This window comes from Dicentrarchus labrax, unplaced genomic scaffold, assembly GCF_905237075.1.
Source record: "Dicentrarchus labrax unplaced genomic scaffold, dlabrax2021, whole genome shotgun sequence".
Classification (NCBI taxonomy): domain Eukaryota; kingdom Metazoa; phylum Chordata; class Actinopteri; family Moronidae; genus Dicentrarchus; species Dicentrarchus labrax.
Genome location: NW_026136706.1, coordinates 28,839,710 through 28,859,700, shown reverse-complemented (window position 1 = coordinate 28,859,700; position 19,991 = coordinate 28,839,710). Strand labels below are relative to the sequence as shown.

General features: G+C 39.6%; 1 protein-coding gene across 1 annotated transcript; it reads right to left on the bottom strand.

The window, feature by feature from the left end:
* Window positions 1-470: 470 nt before the first annotated feature.
* Window positions 471-18,506, bottom strand: f5 (coagulation factor V). The gene is made up of 25 exons (XM_051403175.1): window positions 18,250-18,506; window positions 17,763-17,845; window positions 16,508-16,630; window positions 15,248-15,460; window positions 14,991-15,152; window positions 13,295-13,516; window positions 13,039-13,204; window positions 12,518-12,698; window positions 12,060-12,156; window positions 11,738-11,943; window positions 10,066-10,213; window positions 9,761-9,973; window positions 6,980-9,107; window positions 6,672-6,840; window positions 5,834-6,070; window positions 5,265-5,481; window positions 4,847-5,026; window positions 4,277-4,393; window positions 4,092-4,163; window positions 3,857-3,942; window positions 3,600-3,755; window positions 3,348-3,492; window positions 2,253-2,404; window positions 1,886-2,068; window positions 471-1,791 (listed from the first exon to the last, which is right to left on the bottom strand). The coding sequence occupies exons 1-25, from the start codon at window positions 18,408-18,410 to the stop codon at window positions 1,645-1,647; spliced, it is 5,964 nt and encodes a 1,987-aa protein (XP_051259135.1). The 5' UTR covers window positions 18,411-18,506; the 3' UTR covers window positions 471-1,644.
* Between the last annotated feature and the right edge of the window lie 1,485 nt (window positions 18,507-19,991).

Below are 19,991 nucleotides of genomic sequence, written 5' to 3'. Positions count from 1 at the left end.
ACAAGACACTAAACATGTACCAGCCCTGACCCCTGCAATGAGAGTTTCCCAACAATAAAGTGCCACATTAAAATTATTATGCTTAGTATTTCCACAGACTAACAGCTGCTTCTCATCAGTAACCAAAGGCCCAGACAGCCAGTTGTCCAATTAAACTATCTGTGAGTTAATTTGTCTTCACAGATCAGTAGCACGCAGGGCAGCCATGCTGAGACTTTCACACCTCCAGTGCCCAGTTTAACATGATCAGCAAATGGATCAGCATGCCATGTGTTTGCAGCTGCACGTGTCTGTTGACTCTGGAGGCCCTGAGGTGCCACTTAACGATGGACGAGGCCCTCATCTGAGGTGCTAAAAGTGACACCTTCAAGACACTGTGAGAAGATATCAGTGCTCACATACTTAGCATAACAAGACGGGCAGAATCCATTCATTTATGTGCTCATAAATCACTCAGGGGGACACTGAAAGAGAAGAATGGTAATCATATTTATTGAAAAATAAATTACATGATCAGTACTTACATATTTACATTCATTTTCTTTCATTTCTGATTAACAAAACGCCCTATATCAGCTTAAAAATGCAACTAGTATTTCAAAAACACATACAACTATTGACAAAAGTGTTAGGATTACTAGTACATATTAGCAATGAGTTTTATAGTTCCTTCTGGACATTTATCTATATAATAGACCACTTTACACTTATTAGTTTGTAACAGGCTGAAATTTCCCAGTGACAGGAGTCCTAATTTATGTAGCATTTGAGTTTCACAAACTGTATTACATAACATTACATAATAAATGGCCTCAGTAATAAATATATGTATGTGTTTGCTTGTGCCTGCACTCAGAAGGATGTAATGCTGAGTATTTATGTATGTAACATTCTCCATACATGACTGACAGAAGTAGAAGTGCATATGTCTGAGCGTACACTACATGTGTGTTTCATTGTGTATATTTGGCACTGGTCCACCAGCATAAAAGTTCAAGATACAATTGCAATGAAAAAAGTGTGCATCCGATACAACTGGGGATGAAACTGGGATAAATTCTTCTTCAACATTGCATTTGTGAAATCCAATTTGTTAGTAGAAGCCCTATACCTTTATTATTCAAAAATGCAATCAGTGATTTAATATTTAGGGTGATCCCTTCTCTATAAACTGTTTCCAAAGCAAGAAGAACCAAAGAAATAAAATCAAACTATTTGCATGACATGATATTGTGTTGAATTGCATTGTGTTAAATCCAATCATCTCCAATTGCACTACATTGCAATAGGGGTGAATTGTATTGCATCACATTGATAGTTGCTTCATATGTATCTGACCGTTGGCAATGCAATGAGATGTGAGATGCAAGGTTGTTTGGTTTTTGGTATCAAGGAATCCTAAATTGATACAGATTTGATATCAGGCTGCAGACCCATATTCAATGGGATGTAGTCTCAGGGATCCCTGTGGAAAGTGTGAAACCTATGAACAGATAGTCATTCTTATACATTCTGTCATTTGGATAAATTCTGAAATAGTGAAATTAAAATATTTCCTATTTGTCTGGGGAAGCCCTTCAAGGACCGCAGGTGGTCTCTGACCCTAGGATGAGAACCACCACCCTAGTTGACCTGACTTGTTTATCACTCAAAGTCACAGCCCAGCAGTTCTATTCTCATGGTGATGGCGCCCATCCAGCTTTTGGGGATGATTCGGATGAAGCGGGAAAAGATAGGAGGGTAGATGTACTTCTTCACATGGTCGTTGTTATCAGTGTTTCCAAAAAAAGTCTGGATTTGATGAGAGAGAGAAAGATATTGTTTAGAATCATTGCTTCTCTACTACCGTTAAACAAAAAATCCAGTTACCAGTGAACTGGCTCACCTTGAACGGGAGGCCCTCATCATCTGTGTAATCTTTCCAGTGTATCCCATTGTTGCTGTACTGCAGAATGTAGGAGATAACATACATCTCTTTCCCCAGAGACTTGGCTCCTTGTGTTATGATACCTGTGATCTTCCTAATTTGGGGCAGCTCCACCTGAAGCCACTGGTTCATGTCATTATGCTGTGGATGAGAGAGATTGTGTGCTATTTCAAGGGACAGTTTCAAGGGATTTCTGGAGTTGCGGTTCTAGACTGCTGAGATCCTGTGTTACAAGAACAGTGACATTCTATATGTTCTACCTGATACTCAAAGTTAATTTGACCACATTAATTTTGATGCCTCATGTCAGTATTAAGATTTGTACCTTTGCCTGCCATGCATTGACAGCACCTTGTCTGTTGAGGCGCGCAAGGGAGGGTCTCCATGGTCCCGAATACCAGCTGGAAGCTACGGAGCTGGCTGTGATGTGATGGTCTTCTATCTGTCCACTCTCCATCCCAAGAGGAACTGAGCAGCCTGAGGAAAGAGATTAGAAATGTCACATTTAAGTAATTGTAGACAAGGAGAAAATATTGTTGGGACATGCATTTGGGTGACATCTGCCAAGCACTGGAAATCAGTGTCAGGTCAATACATGATTTGCTCCAGAGATAGCAGATGTATAGTTAACAAGAGGGGATCCAAAATAGATCCTTGGGGGACCCCACAAACTAGAGAAGCACACAACTACAGAGAAGGACCTATTTGAAAGATAGGACTTAAACCAATGTAGCACCACATCACTGATGTCAACATAGTTTTTCAGGCGACTGATTAAAAGAGCGATGTAGATGCAAATCACAAATCCCTTGCTTCACCTTCCCCTTCTAGAGACAAAGGAGAAACTACAGTGGCTGAGAAACGTAAAATAAAAATGTGAACACCTATATCTAGAGCCAGTGTTTGGTTTGAGCCTTCTGGGCTACTGTAGAAACATGGCGGTTCAACATGGCAGGCTCCATGGAAGGCGACCCATGGCATCTGTATATATAAACAGCTCATTCTATGGTAACCAAAACATAACAATTGTCATATTCAGGTGATTATACACTAATGAAAACATACCTATGAATATTATATTAGATCTGACAATAGATCCTCCTAAAGTCGGCTGCAATAGGTAAATCATTGGTGACCTTGACCAGAGCAGTCTGATTGTTGTTCATGAAATAAAGTTTTTGGAGATTTTTTTCCCCATAACCTTCAATAAAAATGGCAGCTTGGAGATGGGTCTAAAATGACATAAAACAGAGAGATAAGGAGAGGGCTTGGATTGTGACCCTGTTTAGCGATCAGTTAAAAAAAATAGGTGTTAGGGAGGTGCTACTAGTGTATAAATGGATATAAAGTATTTCAAAAATGTATGATGACTTGCATTCTGACTTGTCCACATCCACACACACATACAGTAACATCTTACCATCGAGCTCACAGCCATAGAACTCCATGCGGACTGTGGCCTTGTTGTACCAGTTGATAGGATGGAGCCTAATGAACCGTCCAACCACGGGAGGAAAGAAGGTGTTTTTCTTTGTCTCATAGGGTTCCTGGTTCCCAGTGAACATCTGGTGCAATATGGAGAGACAGACAGAGGGATATAAGGTGATCACACACTTCTCTTTGAGTTTGTAGCTTTTTGCTTTGATCAAGGAGATGATCCAACTTCCCCCACCTTCCTGAGGTCCCTGCTCTCGCCTTTATAAAAGACCCACTTCCGGCGATCAGTGCTGTAGGAGATAGAGTAATTGACCACATACTGGGGTTGGAACAGCTGCTTGGCTCCCTGGGTGGCCACCTGGCTGATCACAACTGGCCTCTGGAAGTCCACCTGTACAGAGGGAAGCCCAAAGGTAGCAGATTGTATTCACATAGAATGCAAGTGCACATATACAGATCTAGTCACACATTTATTACGCCTACAACACATACCTGAATCCAGCTGGAGGTCTTGTCTGTGCTCCATGCGTTGTATTTACCCTGATTGTTCAATCTGGCAAGATGGGGATCCCAGTTTCCTTCAAAGATGGAAACCAATTCATTAATTTTTCACTTATTTGCATACAAAGATTCACTGCAATACTTCACAAACCAATGTAGCATTGTAGGACCAGAATGTATTTGTTGCCAAAAACAAATGGGTGCAGACAGGAGGAGGTATGACTACCTCTACTGTTGTTTGCTGTGATCTGGTCATTTTTCACACTGCCTGATTCCAGACCCAGCGGACGGTAGCAGTCTTGGAAGAACATACAATTTATATCTCAATATTAAAACATAACATACGTAACAGTGTGTCAGTGTACTTAAATGTGTAAATGCTGGAGAGTATTTTTTTTTCATCGTTTGTACCATTATCTAGAACCAGGAAGAGAGTCTGCATGCCCTTCTCTTGGTTGAAACCAACTTCGGTCTCCAGCTGCCACAAGCCAGGTTTGGATGGATACATCTCCAGAGTGGCAAAGCTCCCTGCAAAGACAGTTTGGTACAGTAATTAAGTTGAAACACACTGTCTTTGCTACGTTGTTGACATCAAATATAACCAGTAGTTTTGACGTATCGTCACTTAAGATACTGAAGCGTGTGACTTCTATGCAAAACTCAGTACTCAGTATTTGTACTCACTATGGCTGAGGCTTAAAGCTGACGTGGGTTGATCTTAAACTGGTGGGCGGGCCTAACTGGAAGTTTTTCATTTGTGCTTGAAACTGATATTAATTGATCTCTAGTTGCTATAATTATTTGAAAAAACTATTTACAGAACAGTCTTTTTCTAAAAGTTGATATTTTGACACATTTAACTCTGATGATACTCTGATGACAGTACATTATCTGTACCTGATACTCAGCCAAGAACTTGCTCAACCCTGCTTAAGCATCAATATCTGAATTTTCTTTTCATACAAAGATTATATTGCTCACCAGGCAGCAGTGGGTAAACGGCCTGTCTGTAGCTGGTGGTCTTCTTGTAGAGGAATGTCTGTCCGTGGAAGTGGACACTCTGAAAGTCTTTGGGGGAACCCATGTTGATCAGGTGCCAGCCTACGAGCTGGTTGGTGTACATTCTCAGTCCCTTAAGGTTGTATATAATGCCATTAATGGCTTTGGAAACAGCGGACAAAAAGACATCATTATCATTATCATTTCTGGTCAGGCGTCTTTGTTTTTCTGTTCTGTAACTGACAAGTCTTAAATGCATGGAAGAAAAGATATTGCAACTAAATTTTACTGTATTTTGACCCAGTGATATGATGGAGGAGGTACTTCCTCTGTGTAATTTAACATGCTACATGATTCTTGATTGTTCAACCAGGTTAGTTAAAGGTACATAATGCATTACAATGAAACTTGAGGTTCTCCTTGAAGTTGGGGTCCATAACTCTCCTTCTGCTTTTTCTCTGCATGAGCTCATGGTTCTTCTCGAAGTACCAGCTCTGCGACTCATCAAAGGTCATGAAAAGCAGTGTGAACTCCCTCATGTCTGCTAGCCCTTTGTCCAGGGTGCCCTCTCGGCACACCAGCAGAGGCCCAATCAAGCCAGAGTGGATATCCCTTTCCTAAGGAACAGAGCATACGCTAGGTTTAATGTTAGTTTTTAAAAAGGTAAATGAATTTCCCTGTGCTAAACCCAGACACATACTTTAATGTATCACAAAACTCTATGTGTAGAACCTGTATGTGATTTAGCATCACTCAAAATTTCTGATGGCATAAGTTTATGGAAAAATGACACACCCTGTTGGTGAAAATATTGTTTTCTTATGCTGCTACTAGGTGGCGCCAAAGTCACAAACTCAAAGTCTACATACAATGGCTTTAATTTGTATTTGTAAATAGTATATCTTCAATGCCTTCCACACTCAAATATATAGTTATAAGTCCAAAAATATATAAGTGCAAATTACTCACAGGATTAACACCTGAATAGTAGACCCAGGTCCGACAGTTAGACTCATCTGGCATTGGCCCAACCATAGAATTGACCTTCCATATATATGTGAATGTGGTCCCGGGTTGCACCTCATTGTCATATTTATACCAGTACTTAGAGTCATCCTCGTAGGACAGACCCTCAGTCTGCTTGGTATAGGAAACACCATTTGGGTGTATGGAGTATGGACGGCTGGCATTGTTCTTGAACACCACCTACAGGACAAAAAGACACATTCTGTGGTTGGGTAGTCATTTTCGAATAGATACTCATTGATTTACTAGACAAAAGTTATATGAAAAGATCAACTAACTCCTATGTCTGTATGGCAAATATACAGCTACAGCTAGACAACAGTTAGCTTAGTTTACCACAAAGACTGTAAACAAGGGAAAGAGCTAGTCCCCCTGCAGGAAATGACTGTGCCTGGCCAAGAAATAGCCCGGCACAAACCCCTCATGAAATGAAGTGTTGTTTTTTCACTATGGGTTTTTATACAGATCAGACAAGTTAAATTTAATCAAAGACTGTGTGTTATATAAAAATGTACCCGTACAGTTGTCATGCATGGGGAAATTACTATTTTTACCAGTCTGTCCGCTGTAAAGTTGGGCATTTTAATATGGAACCATATGGAGATTGACTCACTGCTGGAACCAGCCTCAAGCAACAACCAGACTGTAGATGTAAATTCTACAGTTTATATAAACCAAAAAATAATAGTGAAGCCTTCACACAAAAAATATAATTTGAAAATGTGAGATCCTAGTAAAGCTATACAGATTATGGCTTTGCAGCTGATGCTAACAGGCTTACAATGATGCTTTGTCCAACCTCCGCCTTGATGACGGGTCCCAGGATACCTAGATGCTCCTCTACCTCGCCACGGATATCCGGTGTGATGAAGCTACTGTCCATGTAACTTCGGAAAACCACCTTCGTAAACTTGGTCTGCCTCATGTCTTGTTGCGACTTGTCTAGCCTGCTGTGGTGATAACAGGACCTTATTTCAGCTTTGCATGTGTGTGGATGTGTACTAGCTGTACACTTTTCCAAAGAAATCTGAACAGTCATGTTTTTTCTATTGTCACATGAGCTTTTCTTACTGCTATCTCTAAGCTTACCTCTGTCCGTAGCCAGCATAGTCCCACTCAACCTCCTCTGCAGAAATGAAATAAGTCTTGACATTTGTGCCTGAGAGTTTTAAGAAGTATTTAGTGGTCTCGTCCAGGTTGAGATTCTTGATGTCTTCATGACTGCTGTAGGGGTCTTTGTAGACCACATACTCATATTCATTGGCATTCACACCTTGCTCATCCAACGCTAGATGAGCTGGTTCATCCCCAGGAACATACAGCTCGTAGTCACTGAAACCCGTCCGGGGCACGCCGATGACCACAGGCACGTTATTGAGCTCCTCTTCATCAGAGACAGGCTGTGGAACATTGGGTCGTGACCCACGTGGGGTCATGACTGGATTGAATCCTCGAGGGGAAAACGGTAAGCCACTCCTGGCCTGAGGCTTGTATTCCTTCCTCTTCTTTGTTTTCATGCCTTGGCCCTTCTGGGGCCTCTGTCGGAGGTTCACCTTCTTTGTCTTTTTTGGGGTAGGCGTTGTTTGAGGGGTCTCTTTTCCAAAATATTTCATCATGTAATCAGGAATCTCCATGGGTACAATATGGTGAGTTCCCTCATAAGTCCAGTTGTGCCCCTGCGTTTTGACAGAGGTGGTTTTAATCAAGTCTGTATTGTTTTCTTTAAGGTAGATAAACACTTCTTCAATGCTGTCTGAGGCATGTAGCTTGTCAGAGTTGCTCTTTCTTAGATCATCGTTGGAATGGTACAGGTTACCTAAAGTCATAGTCTCATTGGAGAAACTCTCTAAAGAGGATGTGTGGTTCAACTTGCCAAGAAGACCTGTGATGTTCTCCCTACTCTCCAAACTCATCTCCTCTGATGAATTTAATCTGGATACATTCACTGTGAATTTCTGTAAGGGCCCTGTTTCGAGCAACATATGTGTCACATTTTCAAGGCTGGAATTGGCTGTTATAGTCCTAATTTCAGAGGAATTCATTTGAAGTCCATTCTCTGGCTCTGCTGTGGCAATTAGAGAGTCATTGTCACTGGTTTTGTTGTCTGTGCCCTCCATCTCTAACCCAAAGATGGTTGAGTTGCTCCTGCTGTTGATGTCACCCTCTCCAACATCAGCCGTCGGAATAGACAACGAATGGTTTGTTCCATCTGCTGACATGTTAACATGGTTATTTGCTGTGTCATCTTTCTTTTTTGACAGAGAGGCAACATTGCCCTCTGTAGCTCTATCCAATTCCAGCATCAGCAGTCTCCACAGTACACCAGAGTAAGAGAACACATCCCCTCTGGTGAGTCTCTCCTCGGGGTCGTCTACCAAGATCGTGCCCACAGAAGTCTGGTTATCACCAGTCACCGTTGCATTCATTCGTTCATTCTCCAAGATGGAACTGGAATTTCCTTGTAATGCTACCGTATGACTGGTAATCTCTGTAGACACATTTCCAACCGTTGATGAACCTGTAGCATTGTGAATTGTTGTGTTCTTTGTGTCAGACAGAGTAACATTATCAAGATTTGAGACAACTACAGAAAAACTGCTATTTATAGTTATACTGTCATTCTTTGGCAATATATTTGGGCTATATAAAGCAGTTGTGTTCTCTGTTTTATTCAGAGAAGAATTGTCAAAAATTGATGTCGTACTACTGTTCGGCATATGTGTTGTATTCTCACTGATATTTTGGGGCTTAAGGTTTAGTCCATCCACCTCTTTCCAGTTTGGGAATAATGTCTCATTTTTTGCATTTGGCTTTTGAATAGATGTCTCATTTTTATTCTTCGACTCTGTGAAATTAAGGGTGATATCTGAATCTCCATCAGGCACATCAATAGCATCATAGTCAAGGAAAGAGAGGTCCAGCACCTCCACATCTGGACTACCAGATTGGTTCTTTAGGGACCTGAGACCCAGTTCATCTGCAAACATTTCTGTGTAACTATCTATCTCCACTGGTGTTTCTTTTGCAGTTTCTGGCTTCTCTTCCTTCTTGTCGACATCTTCCCAGGTTGGAGGCTTCCACACATCAAAATCTATTCCTGGTCTTTCATAGTCATTATACTCATACTGGTAGTCACGAAAGCACTCAACATCCTGAAACTTTACACGCATTCCTTTGGTTGTCTCGTGGGAATTCAGGGAGGCCAGGAGCCAGACACCTGGTTCAAGAGAGACAAACAAAAATCATCCATGAAAGGGACCTTTAAAAAAAACATTGTTAACTATCAATAGTCTCTATGGATCACAAAATCAGATGAAAATCTATCTTGCTAGACTATGCATTTGTGGCCAATACAGTGGTAGCTGACCAATCAGCATCTTTTGAGGAAGTACTGGCAGCTATGGGGGTGGGTGCTAGGTGTGACCCAGCAGAAAGCGTGTTTGTTAAACAACAATGGCGGCTGCTAAAGAGGTTAGCATAGATGCAGTTCTATCAGAAGTATTTCTTTATCGAAAGAAGAGGAAAGAATGGCACTGAAGGCTTTTTTCCATGGAAAAGATGTTTTCTTCTCCTGACTGACAGTTTGACTACATTATATGGTTTGTTGATCTGCTAGGTTAAAGTTCACCCATGACAGACGGTGATAGACAGATGGTTCATCCAATCACCTGCCGAATATTTTTTCAAACAGTTTCTAACAATGGCGCAGTCAGATGTAGCACTTAGTATCAACAGTTTTATATATAAACAGTATATTAAGTTTCTGTTGTCACAATGTTTTTTTTATGTTTGAATGATCCCTATAGATTGAATATTTGCATACACAATACACAGTTTGATATAAAAAAGGCACTATAAACCCTGACTGACCAATGTTGTCCATGTTCATATTGATGGTCTCTCCAGTCATGGGGTAGAGGCTGAGCATGTCCTCGGTGCGTTCATTCAGCTCAAATGTATGGCCGTAGAAAGTAGCTGTCTGGATGTAGTCCTGTGCTCCAATGCTGGACATGTGCCACGTTGCAACCTCACCATTGCAGAAGCCCAAGAGTGGGCCGCTCTCAAACACATAACCGTTAATTGCTGTAAGGAAATTTACATGAATACTATTAGTCGCCTGACAGGCAGATGAAAGCAATGCATATCATATATCATCTGATTATGGTAAAACTCACTATGCATAACATTGGACTTATAAAAGTCTGGGTCTGCCTTGTTGACTTTGGATCGATCACAGTATTGGCGAATGTTTTCATCCAGGTACCAGCTCTTATTCTCATCGAACACAGCAAACATGGCATGCTGCTCCTTGTCTGCTTTCAGCTGTGGAAACAAAACAAAACCTCTATTAATTTTCAAATATCTTTAGTCATATCTAGTAGGAATGAGTAAATTTTTTAGACTGATCTGAAATATACATCTTAACTTTATATGTTAGGGCGCCTGGTTAGCTCAGTCGGTAGAGCTGGCGACCCATATACGGAGTTGCTGCCGCAGCCTGGGTTTGAATCCGACCTGCGGCCCTTTGCTGCGTGTCATCCCCTCTCTCCCCACCCACCCTCCCTGTTTCTCTACAGCTGTCTCTATAGATAAAGCCAACAAAAGGCTAAAAAAATAACTTTATATGTTAATCTACAAATGCAAAATAAAGGTTTTCCTGTGTTCAACACAGCTCTGGGAGGTATTACTTAGACACAGCTCAGCTAACATGCTCATAAAGACAATGCTTACATGATGTTAAGCAAGTATATTTTTTAACATGCTAACATGAACATAATAAGCACTAAAAACAAAATACAGCTGAGGTTGATGGGAGTACCATTAATTTTGAAGGGATTTGGACACATACCAGTAGAATTGGACTAATTTCAGCTATCATGGCAGTCAAATCAATAGTTTCACAAAACAAACCAAATGTAAATTTACCTTTCACTTGTCTAGGCACAAACTCCCAAAGAGAGTTATAGAAAAGTGCATGCTATAAGGGATAGTTAAGTTACTTCAGTCAGCCATAACATGGCTAGATAAGCATAGGCATAATAGTTGCTGAAAAGCCGTGTACTGTGTTCGCTGTGACAGAGAAGAGAAATAAAAGTTTCCTGTTCATGCAATGTTACAACGGTGGTGATATATTTGTATCTGCCAAAGGTACAGAGTAGTATGCAGATGATTACAGACAGCATCTTTGACTGATTTTATTTTAATATGATATGCAATACGATGCGATACAATATACAGATCTGGATACAGATCTACGAACTTGAACACCATTGGATTTTTCCGGATGCAGGTCTTTTGGCCAGTGAATTGTGTGAAAGCCTAGTTACCAGGCTATGAGCCAGGCTAAAGTAAATTATAATAACCTTAAAAAAAGGTTTCCCAACATGGTTTAGACCTGTGGATCTGGAAAGGCACTTGAAGAAGTGAATCAGATGATTGATCACAGAATGTTTGCTTTTCTTATGTGTGTTTTACCGTGGTGACCTGCCATGAAAAAACTTTACCAGCAGAAAAGCTGTGAGTAATGTGTGGCATAACATATTTTTGGGGGGGTTTTTTGTCTAATGAGGCAAATAAATTCCACTTGCTTTGCAAAAAATCCACCTGGACAAGCAGAAAAGCTTTGATATGAAGACCTGCCACAAATTTCCACCTCAGAGTGGTGCTAGAGGAAAAGTCAATGTATCATGAAAGTCAGAATGGATTCATCCTCTGGTGACCATGAGTGAAATCCATTAAATAGTTATTTTTGAAATGTCAGTCTAGTGGTGGACCAACCAATTGACAAACAGACTAAAATTGCCAATGCCACTAGCACGACTACAAGTGAATGTAGAATCTTTGTACCTGCACGTTCCTGACGTTGAGGGACTGACTCTTGCAGATGAGGATCGGTCCGATCAGTCCTGAGGCGATGTCGCGTGGTGTGTCCACTGCACTGTGGTACATTCGCGTCAGACATCGAGAGTCTCCCTCCAAAGGCTCATCCTCTTCGACCACTCTCCATATGTAGGTGTGTGTCTCACCTGGCTGAACACCATGGGACTGGTTGCCTGGCAACAACATTGCGATATACCTCATCAATTTTATTGTCATCGTAAGCCAACTAGAGGGGGATACTATACCCAAGTGTTCAATCAATTTGTTTTACAGTAAAGAGATTGAGTACCTCCTGTTGGGTAGTTGACTCCCTCTTCTGACTTCTCTATAGTCAGTCCATGTGGATAGATGCTGTAGGGCCTGGAGGCCATGTTCTTAAAAACAATCTAATCAGTCAAAAAGGACAGACGGAAGTGAGAGGACATGCAGTCTGTAGACAATGACAAAGATTATGCCTGGAGACCTTAAGTCCAGAATGAAAGTATTATTGATTCATGAGTTGGCTCTGTTCTCTTTGTCACAGTTAAAGTGCTGACTGTCAGTTTGAATTTGATAGTGTTTGTATCCACAGCAGTTGAACAGTGTAGGAACTGTAGCAAATTTCATATTTCAAATTTGCTACAGTTCCTGAAACAGTTACGGACATTAACATAAATAAAAAACGTATATCTTAAATACTGATTTGCAAATCCTTTGCTGTCATCAGATGAAATCAATGAAGTGTGTTATGTCACTCTATGTTCTCACCGTGATGACATCTCTGATTTGTGCTCTGATCACCGGGCCCAAGATCCCAAGCTCATTTTTCCTTTGCTTGCTCTCCATTCTTTCAGTGAATGACTCATTTTGATACTGCGTGTACACTGCCTTCCTGTATTTCCTTCCTATGCGTGTTGGTGACTGCCTCAGGTACTGAAACTTGAAGTCCCTGCACAAAAAGGTCAAAGGTTTTATTTCATTTTGAAACACTGATATCATTTTAAGCTGTGTGGCACTTTTTCTCTAGCTTTTATCCTTATCTTGTGCAAAACTGTTCTTCTAGTTCAAATAGAACTTAAAGAGATGAGGGATTCTCTTCAGGGATGTAGCAGAGTCAAACATAGAAAATAGCCTCTTCAGTAAACCAAAACTGGAAAGAACACCCTGTTTCAGCAGCACTATTATAGTCTCCCTTTTGACAGTTAACAAAGCCATGTATATCAGGGATATCTGATTAGTTTGTACTTAAAAAATGCTGTGAAATGTATATATCTGTAAATTCTGCTTACTCTTCAATGTGTTCGTGCATGTTAGGTGAGTAGTCCCAGACAATTTCTTCAGCAGCTATGTAGTATTTCCACTCCTTGCTGTGTCGTCTTTGTTCTATTGTCATCTTTCGCCGCGGTGCTTTGAAGTCATCACACTTTTTCACGTCCACAAAACCATGCATGCCAGCTGCAATGACAGAAACAGACATTTTTTTCTTGTAAATTTAATTACATTGGTCAAAACCATTTACCCATGGATCCCTTCATGTCATCTCACCTTCCATGTGCTTGATGGTGTGTGAGGAGAGCAGCCAGCGGCCCGTGTGGAGAGCCACCATGCTGGCAGTGGCAGTGGAGCCACTGATCAGGCCCACCGATGACATTTTATGCCCAGTCTGCTGCAGAACCTGCCCGTTCATATGCACCGAGAACACCTCTGGCTCAGAGCTCATACCCATCAGATGCAGGCTCACAGAGGCATGGGCACACACACTGACATCTGGAAGGAAAAGAGGAAACTTTGTGTATTTTATCTTGTTTATGCAGGCCATCTGGTGAATGTTTTTACCGACTGTACACCACATACACCAGTCACCATAAATCTGTATGCATGGGGCAGGAAGCATTCCGTTGTAAACTAATGGATTACTAGTAAAACTCCTGTGTTCCAAAGCAAAAGGAAGTGTTGCTAAAGTTTCACCATGGAGAGTGGTTATAATGGATTAACTAAGTAATGCTTAAGTACACAATAAGGTTTTCTGATGTAGGGTTAGGACAAGCTGGAGACAAAGATTGCCAAAAAGTGCATTATTCCATTTATACAAAAGATACTTATCAAGCATAGGAACAATTATTTGATAAGTTGACCAACATAAAACTAATAAAGAAGAAATCAGTTAATAGTTTTCTAGCAAAAAAGTAAAAAAAAACTAGTTCCAGCTTTTCAAGTGTGAGGATTTGCATCTCTTCTCTGTTTTCAAGCCATCTGAAGACATCATCGGTTCTGGGAAATTGTGATGGGCAGTTTTTATTATTTTGTTACTTGTTAAAATGATTAATCCAAAAATAATCAAGAGACCACTTCATAATGAAAATATTGGTGCGTTCCAGTCCTACACTCTTGGGTGTAACAACGCATTCATTGGGGGTGCATACTGAAAAAAACAAAACCAATCAGTCCTCAGCAACACACAGTAGATTATATGTAAGAATATATGATTATGTTTATTTTTAATGTATTTCTGTTTGTTGGTCATTATCACAGGGAATCACAGACTATTCCTTTAAATGTGAATTCAAATGTCAATATGGTCCACAAAACTACATTCTAAATGTGCACATTTTCATAAATATCACAGAACTGTGGATAATGCACAAAAAAATCTGCTCTGATTTGGATCCCCTTAATGACCATGGTTAAGCCCTTGCTTACACTTATCAAACAAAAGAGTGTGTTCAAGTTGTCCATGTCTGTAGTCAGTAACCCATGGTTGTATGAAGCGTCAACATTGTTGTTATGGTTACAGTTTAATATACTGTGCAGACTGACGAACAGAGGTTTGACTATAAACAGAACTAAGTCTGTGTCCTGATGATACACAGTTTTAACGCACATCACCAACAAGTTTTTATTGCTGTGATATAATGTATATCTTTATGTTTGAGGTCCAGATGGTGCTCTAGTAACTTCAACTATTTCAACTATTTACAGTGTTGGGTAGTTAACTCTACAGTGTAGTAATTTGTCAGATAAGTATGATTTTACATGTTTTGTATGGAACTCATTATCGGCACAGTAACTGTCAAATTAATTATAAAAAACAATAGTTCCCTCTGAAATTTAGTCGAGCAACAGATGCCAGAAATGGATTTTCAAGTGATCTGCATATCAAGTTTTAAAAAATCTGACCAAGTAACTGACTGGCTCATTGTCTAACTCAATGAATGAAAAAATAACTGCTAGAAGGACTAACCGGGTAGCGAGCCCTCTGTGAATCCGTTGATGGTGTATTTGACGTGGTCATCTGAGGCGCGGCCCTTTGGTTTGTACTTGCTCACTTTCTCATCGAAAACACCAAAGAGGAACACATACTCCTGGTGGACGCCAACCTGCTTCCCCGACTCATCCAGACTGCCTGCAGAAAGAGAGACATCAAAATAATGCCCAAATCATTTAGGTGCAGCAGTGACTGATATTCTGTGATTTTCAGAGCCACATTTTACCACTTACCAGGCTTGCAGACGAGTAAAGAACCAATGAGGCCTGAGTTGTAGTCCTCCACAACATTTTGGTGGGAGATGTAGGTGTAGGTGAGACAGGTAGGGTCATTTGGCTGTGGAGAAACATCTGATGTCACCTCCCAGTAGTAAACGTGTTCTCTGTTAGGCTTCACCATGTCATCCTCTTTCTCTTTCTGTGATGTGTTGTCAAAGTAGTTAGCTCCTGCAGGAAGTTTGAATACGAATGTACATAAATAAGACATGTAAAAAGACATATACAATATATGTGAATTTGCTTGGAACAATAATGTGTGTATGATATGTTTTTCCCCCAAAAAACTATAATTTCCACATTAAAATCCTTAAACAGTAATCTCCTTCTTCTGCCTCATTAAAACTTCCAGAATCTCTGAATATACAAATGTTGTTGATTTCTAAAGTTTTCCTGCTGGACACAAGATGTCTCCTACTTCACTGTAAAGTCCATTCTCAGTGGATGTGCACTGGTGGATTCAAGTTTCTACATCACACTGTACAAGTTGATACTGGACCAGGACTGACTTCCTGACTATTTGTGATGTCACAAATCCTGCTGGTAGGCCCCGCCCCTTAAAATCCGATTTTCAATGAGCACAGAGAAACTTTCCACTTTCAGCAGATGAATGTGAAAACATCCTTCTAGAGTCAAACTCTGCACAGACAGCATTCAGACAGCACGCTGTAGGAACAAGGAGAAACACTGATTTCTGAATGGAGGGGAGCTTTAACCAAGCAGGTGCCTGAGGTCATTATTGACTTTCATAACAAAGTTTGTGAAATGACATTCCACTCAAGCCTAAAAAATAATGAAGACTTAATGAAGACTTCCCTGTAAGCTCTTCTTTAGTTTTCACTTCCTCTGCAGTCTGAGTTTTTCATTAGAAGTGAGTAAAGGAGGGCTTAGTGTTAATTTCCGACATCTTCAAAGGCACTAATGTCTTGTTATTTGTCTCTATGTGAATGGACCCAGAGTGATTTCCTAAGGCTCAGCAAAGCGTCCTGCTGGACTTCAGTACTGCCTCCTTTGATAATCTGCCTGTACTGGTTAATATTTTAGAAAAAGACAAACAAGCGTGTTTGTTGTGTTGGCCAATCTTGTGTAATTATTGGATGAGTAACATCGCAAGCACCCACAGTGACCCTTACAGACAGCGCTGTGGAGTGTTACTGGTGTCTTCAGGTTTACCACAGCTGTCAGGTTTCATCTGCAGCTGGTCTAACAGTTACCCACCCTCTGACTGTTTCCCATAAGCAACCCCGTGTGGGTGGATGCTGTGTGGTCCAGTCGCCATGTTTCGGAAAGTGACGACAATCGTCTCCCCCTCCTCTGCCCTCAGTGTGGGTCCGAGCAGCCCTGCAGAGAGAGACAGTTTATTTGGGATCACTTGGTACATCCTCACAACACAGTGGAACAAAGTGTCATACTGACTCATTACTCCTTTTCTGTTATTGTTGGTGATTCACTGACGTTATTGAGCAGGAAATATCATTTCAACATTGGCCCATTAACTGTAACGTACAAGCATGATGATATATGATGATATTTAGCCTATCTGGTTCTGCTTTATATTTCTTATTTGGCAAATTGTTATTTCATAAGAACATTTCTGAAAAGCAAAATGTACTTTGGTAACTAACCCATTAATGTCTACAGTGGAATTTTATAATTTCCTTTACAGCACTTACAGTACTAGCTGAGCTAAGCACAAAATTCTTCAAATTTGTAAAAAAAAAAAAAAAAAAGTATCTTAAAAAGATTTTTCTTATCGTACTTTTTTAGTCCCAGAATTTTTAGACCTTAGAGACATTTTATAATGTATATATGGGATGAAATAAGTACCCCCATATATATAGTGTGATACAGAAATAGCTGTATTTCAAAAAATACAAGTAGTTATATCAAATGCTTGGTACCACTGGATTCAGAACAACAAATTACTTATTTTTGTTATTTGTTATTTTTGTTATTTGTGTTTTAAAAAGAAAGTCAACTTTGCCTCCCAATTAAGGCATGATAACGATGTGAAATCAGTAATTTAAAATTTTGTGTTCCATAGCAGATTTTGTGTTTCCACCTTAAACAGAAAAAAAGATCTGCAGGGCTTTCCCTTAACATACTATCATCATTAAAGCTGCAGTCAGTCATTTTTTATAACAATAAGTCTTTCTCATATTTTCTGAAACTTTCACTATATCCTGACAGTTATAAAACAGATAAACTGTGAAAATCAGCTTGCTCCTGCTTCTCCTAGTGCTCCTAATGGTATTTGCAACTGACATAAATCTGCAGGTACTTACTAAGCGTACCAGTTGAAAACATTTTAGTTCCCGCTATAAGTACTACAAAATTACATAACTCTTTTTGCGAAACCCGCTGGGAAATAACAGTTATGTGCTGTACATTTCATTTCCTCTCTAAGAAATGATTAAGAAGAGACAGGATGAGTGTTTCTTAGTAATTAGAGCCAGACAGACACAAAGTTTACCTAACCAGGAGGGATGAGTCTTAGCCTGTCTGAAGTCTTTGTCATACTCCCGAAAGACCACTTTCTTATAGGTGGGACCAAACCTATAGTAAGGAACGGGAGGAAAACACAAAACATAAATCAACACACCAGAAGAACACACATCCTGCACACCGCTCTAACAACATATGGACTTTAAGATATGAGGTCACAAGTTTCCTTGTATGTTGCAACTAATGTGTGTGTCATTGTACCGCTGATAGTGCCATAGGATGAAAACCAGTCAAACACAGATTAAACAAGGACAGACTGGACTGTTTTACAAACAAGTTCAATAACAGAATGAGCTCAGGCAGACAGAATTCAGATAAATAATCATAACACAAAAATATAATATAAAATAATAAAATCTCCAAATATTGAGGGAATATCATAATGAAACAAAATACAGTCTTGCATATCTTATTCTTGTCATCTAATATCACAAATCCTTCAACCAGTACCCTACCTGTTTGCGTCATTCCCAGAGTAGTTCCAGTCTATCTCAACGGCAGCAATGTAATAGTGTCTCTCCCTGGGTTGATGCTGGTTTGCTTTGACATGGAGGACAGTCAGAAGAACCAGGACGGGCAGGAGACACCAGGCTCCAGCCTGGGTACAGAGCCTCATATCTGGGATCAATCCTACAGGTGAGACTGGTCTGTTCTTTAAGTGAAGTGAAGAAGCTGTGATCTGACAGAGAGCTCCGCTCCGCGCTTTATCTGTTACTGACAACACAAACACACACACTCACTCTCTCTCTCTCTCTCTCTCTCTCTCTCTCTCACACACACACACACACACACACACACACACACACACACACATTTAAACATGTCCTGGGGCAATGAACTGTCTTGTCACTTTTTTCTTTTTTTCTCCTAATTGACCTCATGTGTTTCGCTGTGAGTCATCCCTTAGGGAGGGTGTGCTTATTCCCATCACTCTTGAAAAAGCACTTTGGGAAGGGGTATTGAGAATGACAGGAAAAATGTATAAAAGAGACCGTCTTGCCCCGACATTTTAACAATGGTAAGTTAGCTGCCCATCCTGCAGCTGCGCAGAGAGCACAGACAAATAACAGAGGTACTTTTATTATTTTGAGATGCTAAGTCATTATTTTGAGTAATTTTGTCATTATAACGACTTACAGAATCCCATTTTCCCGTCACATTGGCGGGAATGGGCTTCCATAGTTTCATGCGCATTCAGGAATAAAAAATAAGAGACATTACAGAAAACATGACACCACAGCACAGAAAACAGCGTTTAAGGGTGAAAAAGCCTATACATCGAAGAAAACATAAAATATTACCCAAAAAGTTCTCAATTAAAAAAAATAGCATTAAAAAACATTGCAGCTTCCTCTCCCAAATTTCACTGAACATTGCAGAATGTAGCACACACACATGTAGCTATGATACAGGGTGCTTGGATATTTTAAAAATGCTGGTTTTACTACCCAAATACAAATTCTTCTTAATGTTATCATCATACGAGCTTCTGACAGAAGATGTGTGAATGAAAAGATGCCTACAAAAGCATACAAACCAGATCTCGTGGGAGACAGGAGATCATATGTCTACAATAATAATAATAATAATAATAATGATGATGATAGTGATATAATTATAATAATAACAATAATAATATATTAATATAATAATAGCAATAATAATAATAATATAATGATAATAATAGCAATAATAATAATAATAATATAATGATAATAATAATAGCAATAATAATAATAATATAGCAATAATAATAATATAATGATAATAATAGCAATAATAATAATAATAATCTTGGAACAGGGCCACTCACTCCTACAGTGCATCCATCTATGATTACATCTATGGAGTAATGGTGTTCCTACACATTAAAAGTGATAATAAATCGCTCAGCTGCTATTTTCACGAGGTTTGTTTGTCAAACGTCAGACATGTCAGACAGACAGACAGACAGACAGACAGAGATAGAACGAAAAGAACCCAGAAAACGTTCAGGTGTGTTCAGGTCTTTATTTAAAGTATTGCTTGAAGGGTATACATTGCATTTGAGTATAATAATAATATATGTAATATATATTATTATTCTAATATAATAATAATTATTATTATTATATTGTTACTGTTATTACTATTCTTATCATTATATTATATTAATATTATATTATTATTATTATAATTATATCACTATCATTATTAT

Coding starts and splice junctions, on each gene's coding strand:
- f5 (XM_051403175.1), bottom strand. CDS start 18,410: ATGAGGCTCTGTACCCAGGCTGGAGCCTGGTGTCTCCTGCCCGTCCTG. Junction 4,394..4,846: donor CGTTTACCCACTGCTGCCTG/GTGAGCAATATA, acceptor CTGTCTTTGCAG/GGAGCTTTGCCACTCTGGAG. Junction 2,405..3,347: donor CTATGGCTGTGAGCTCGATG/GTAAGATGTTAC, acceptor CTCTTTCCTCAG/GCTGCTCAGTTCCTCTTGGG.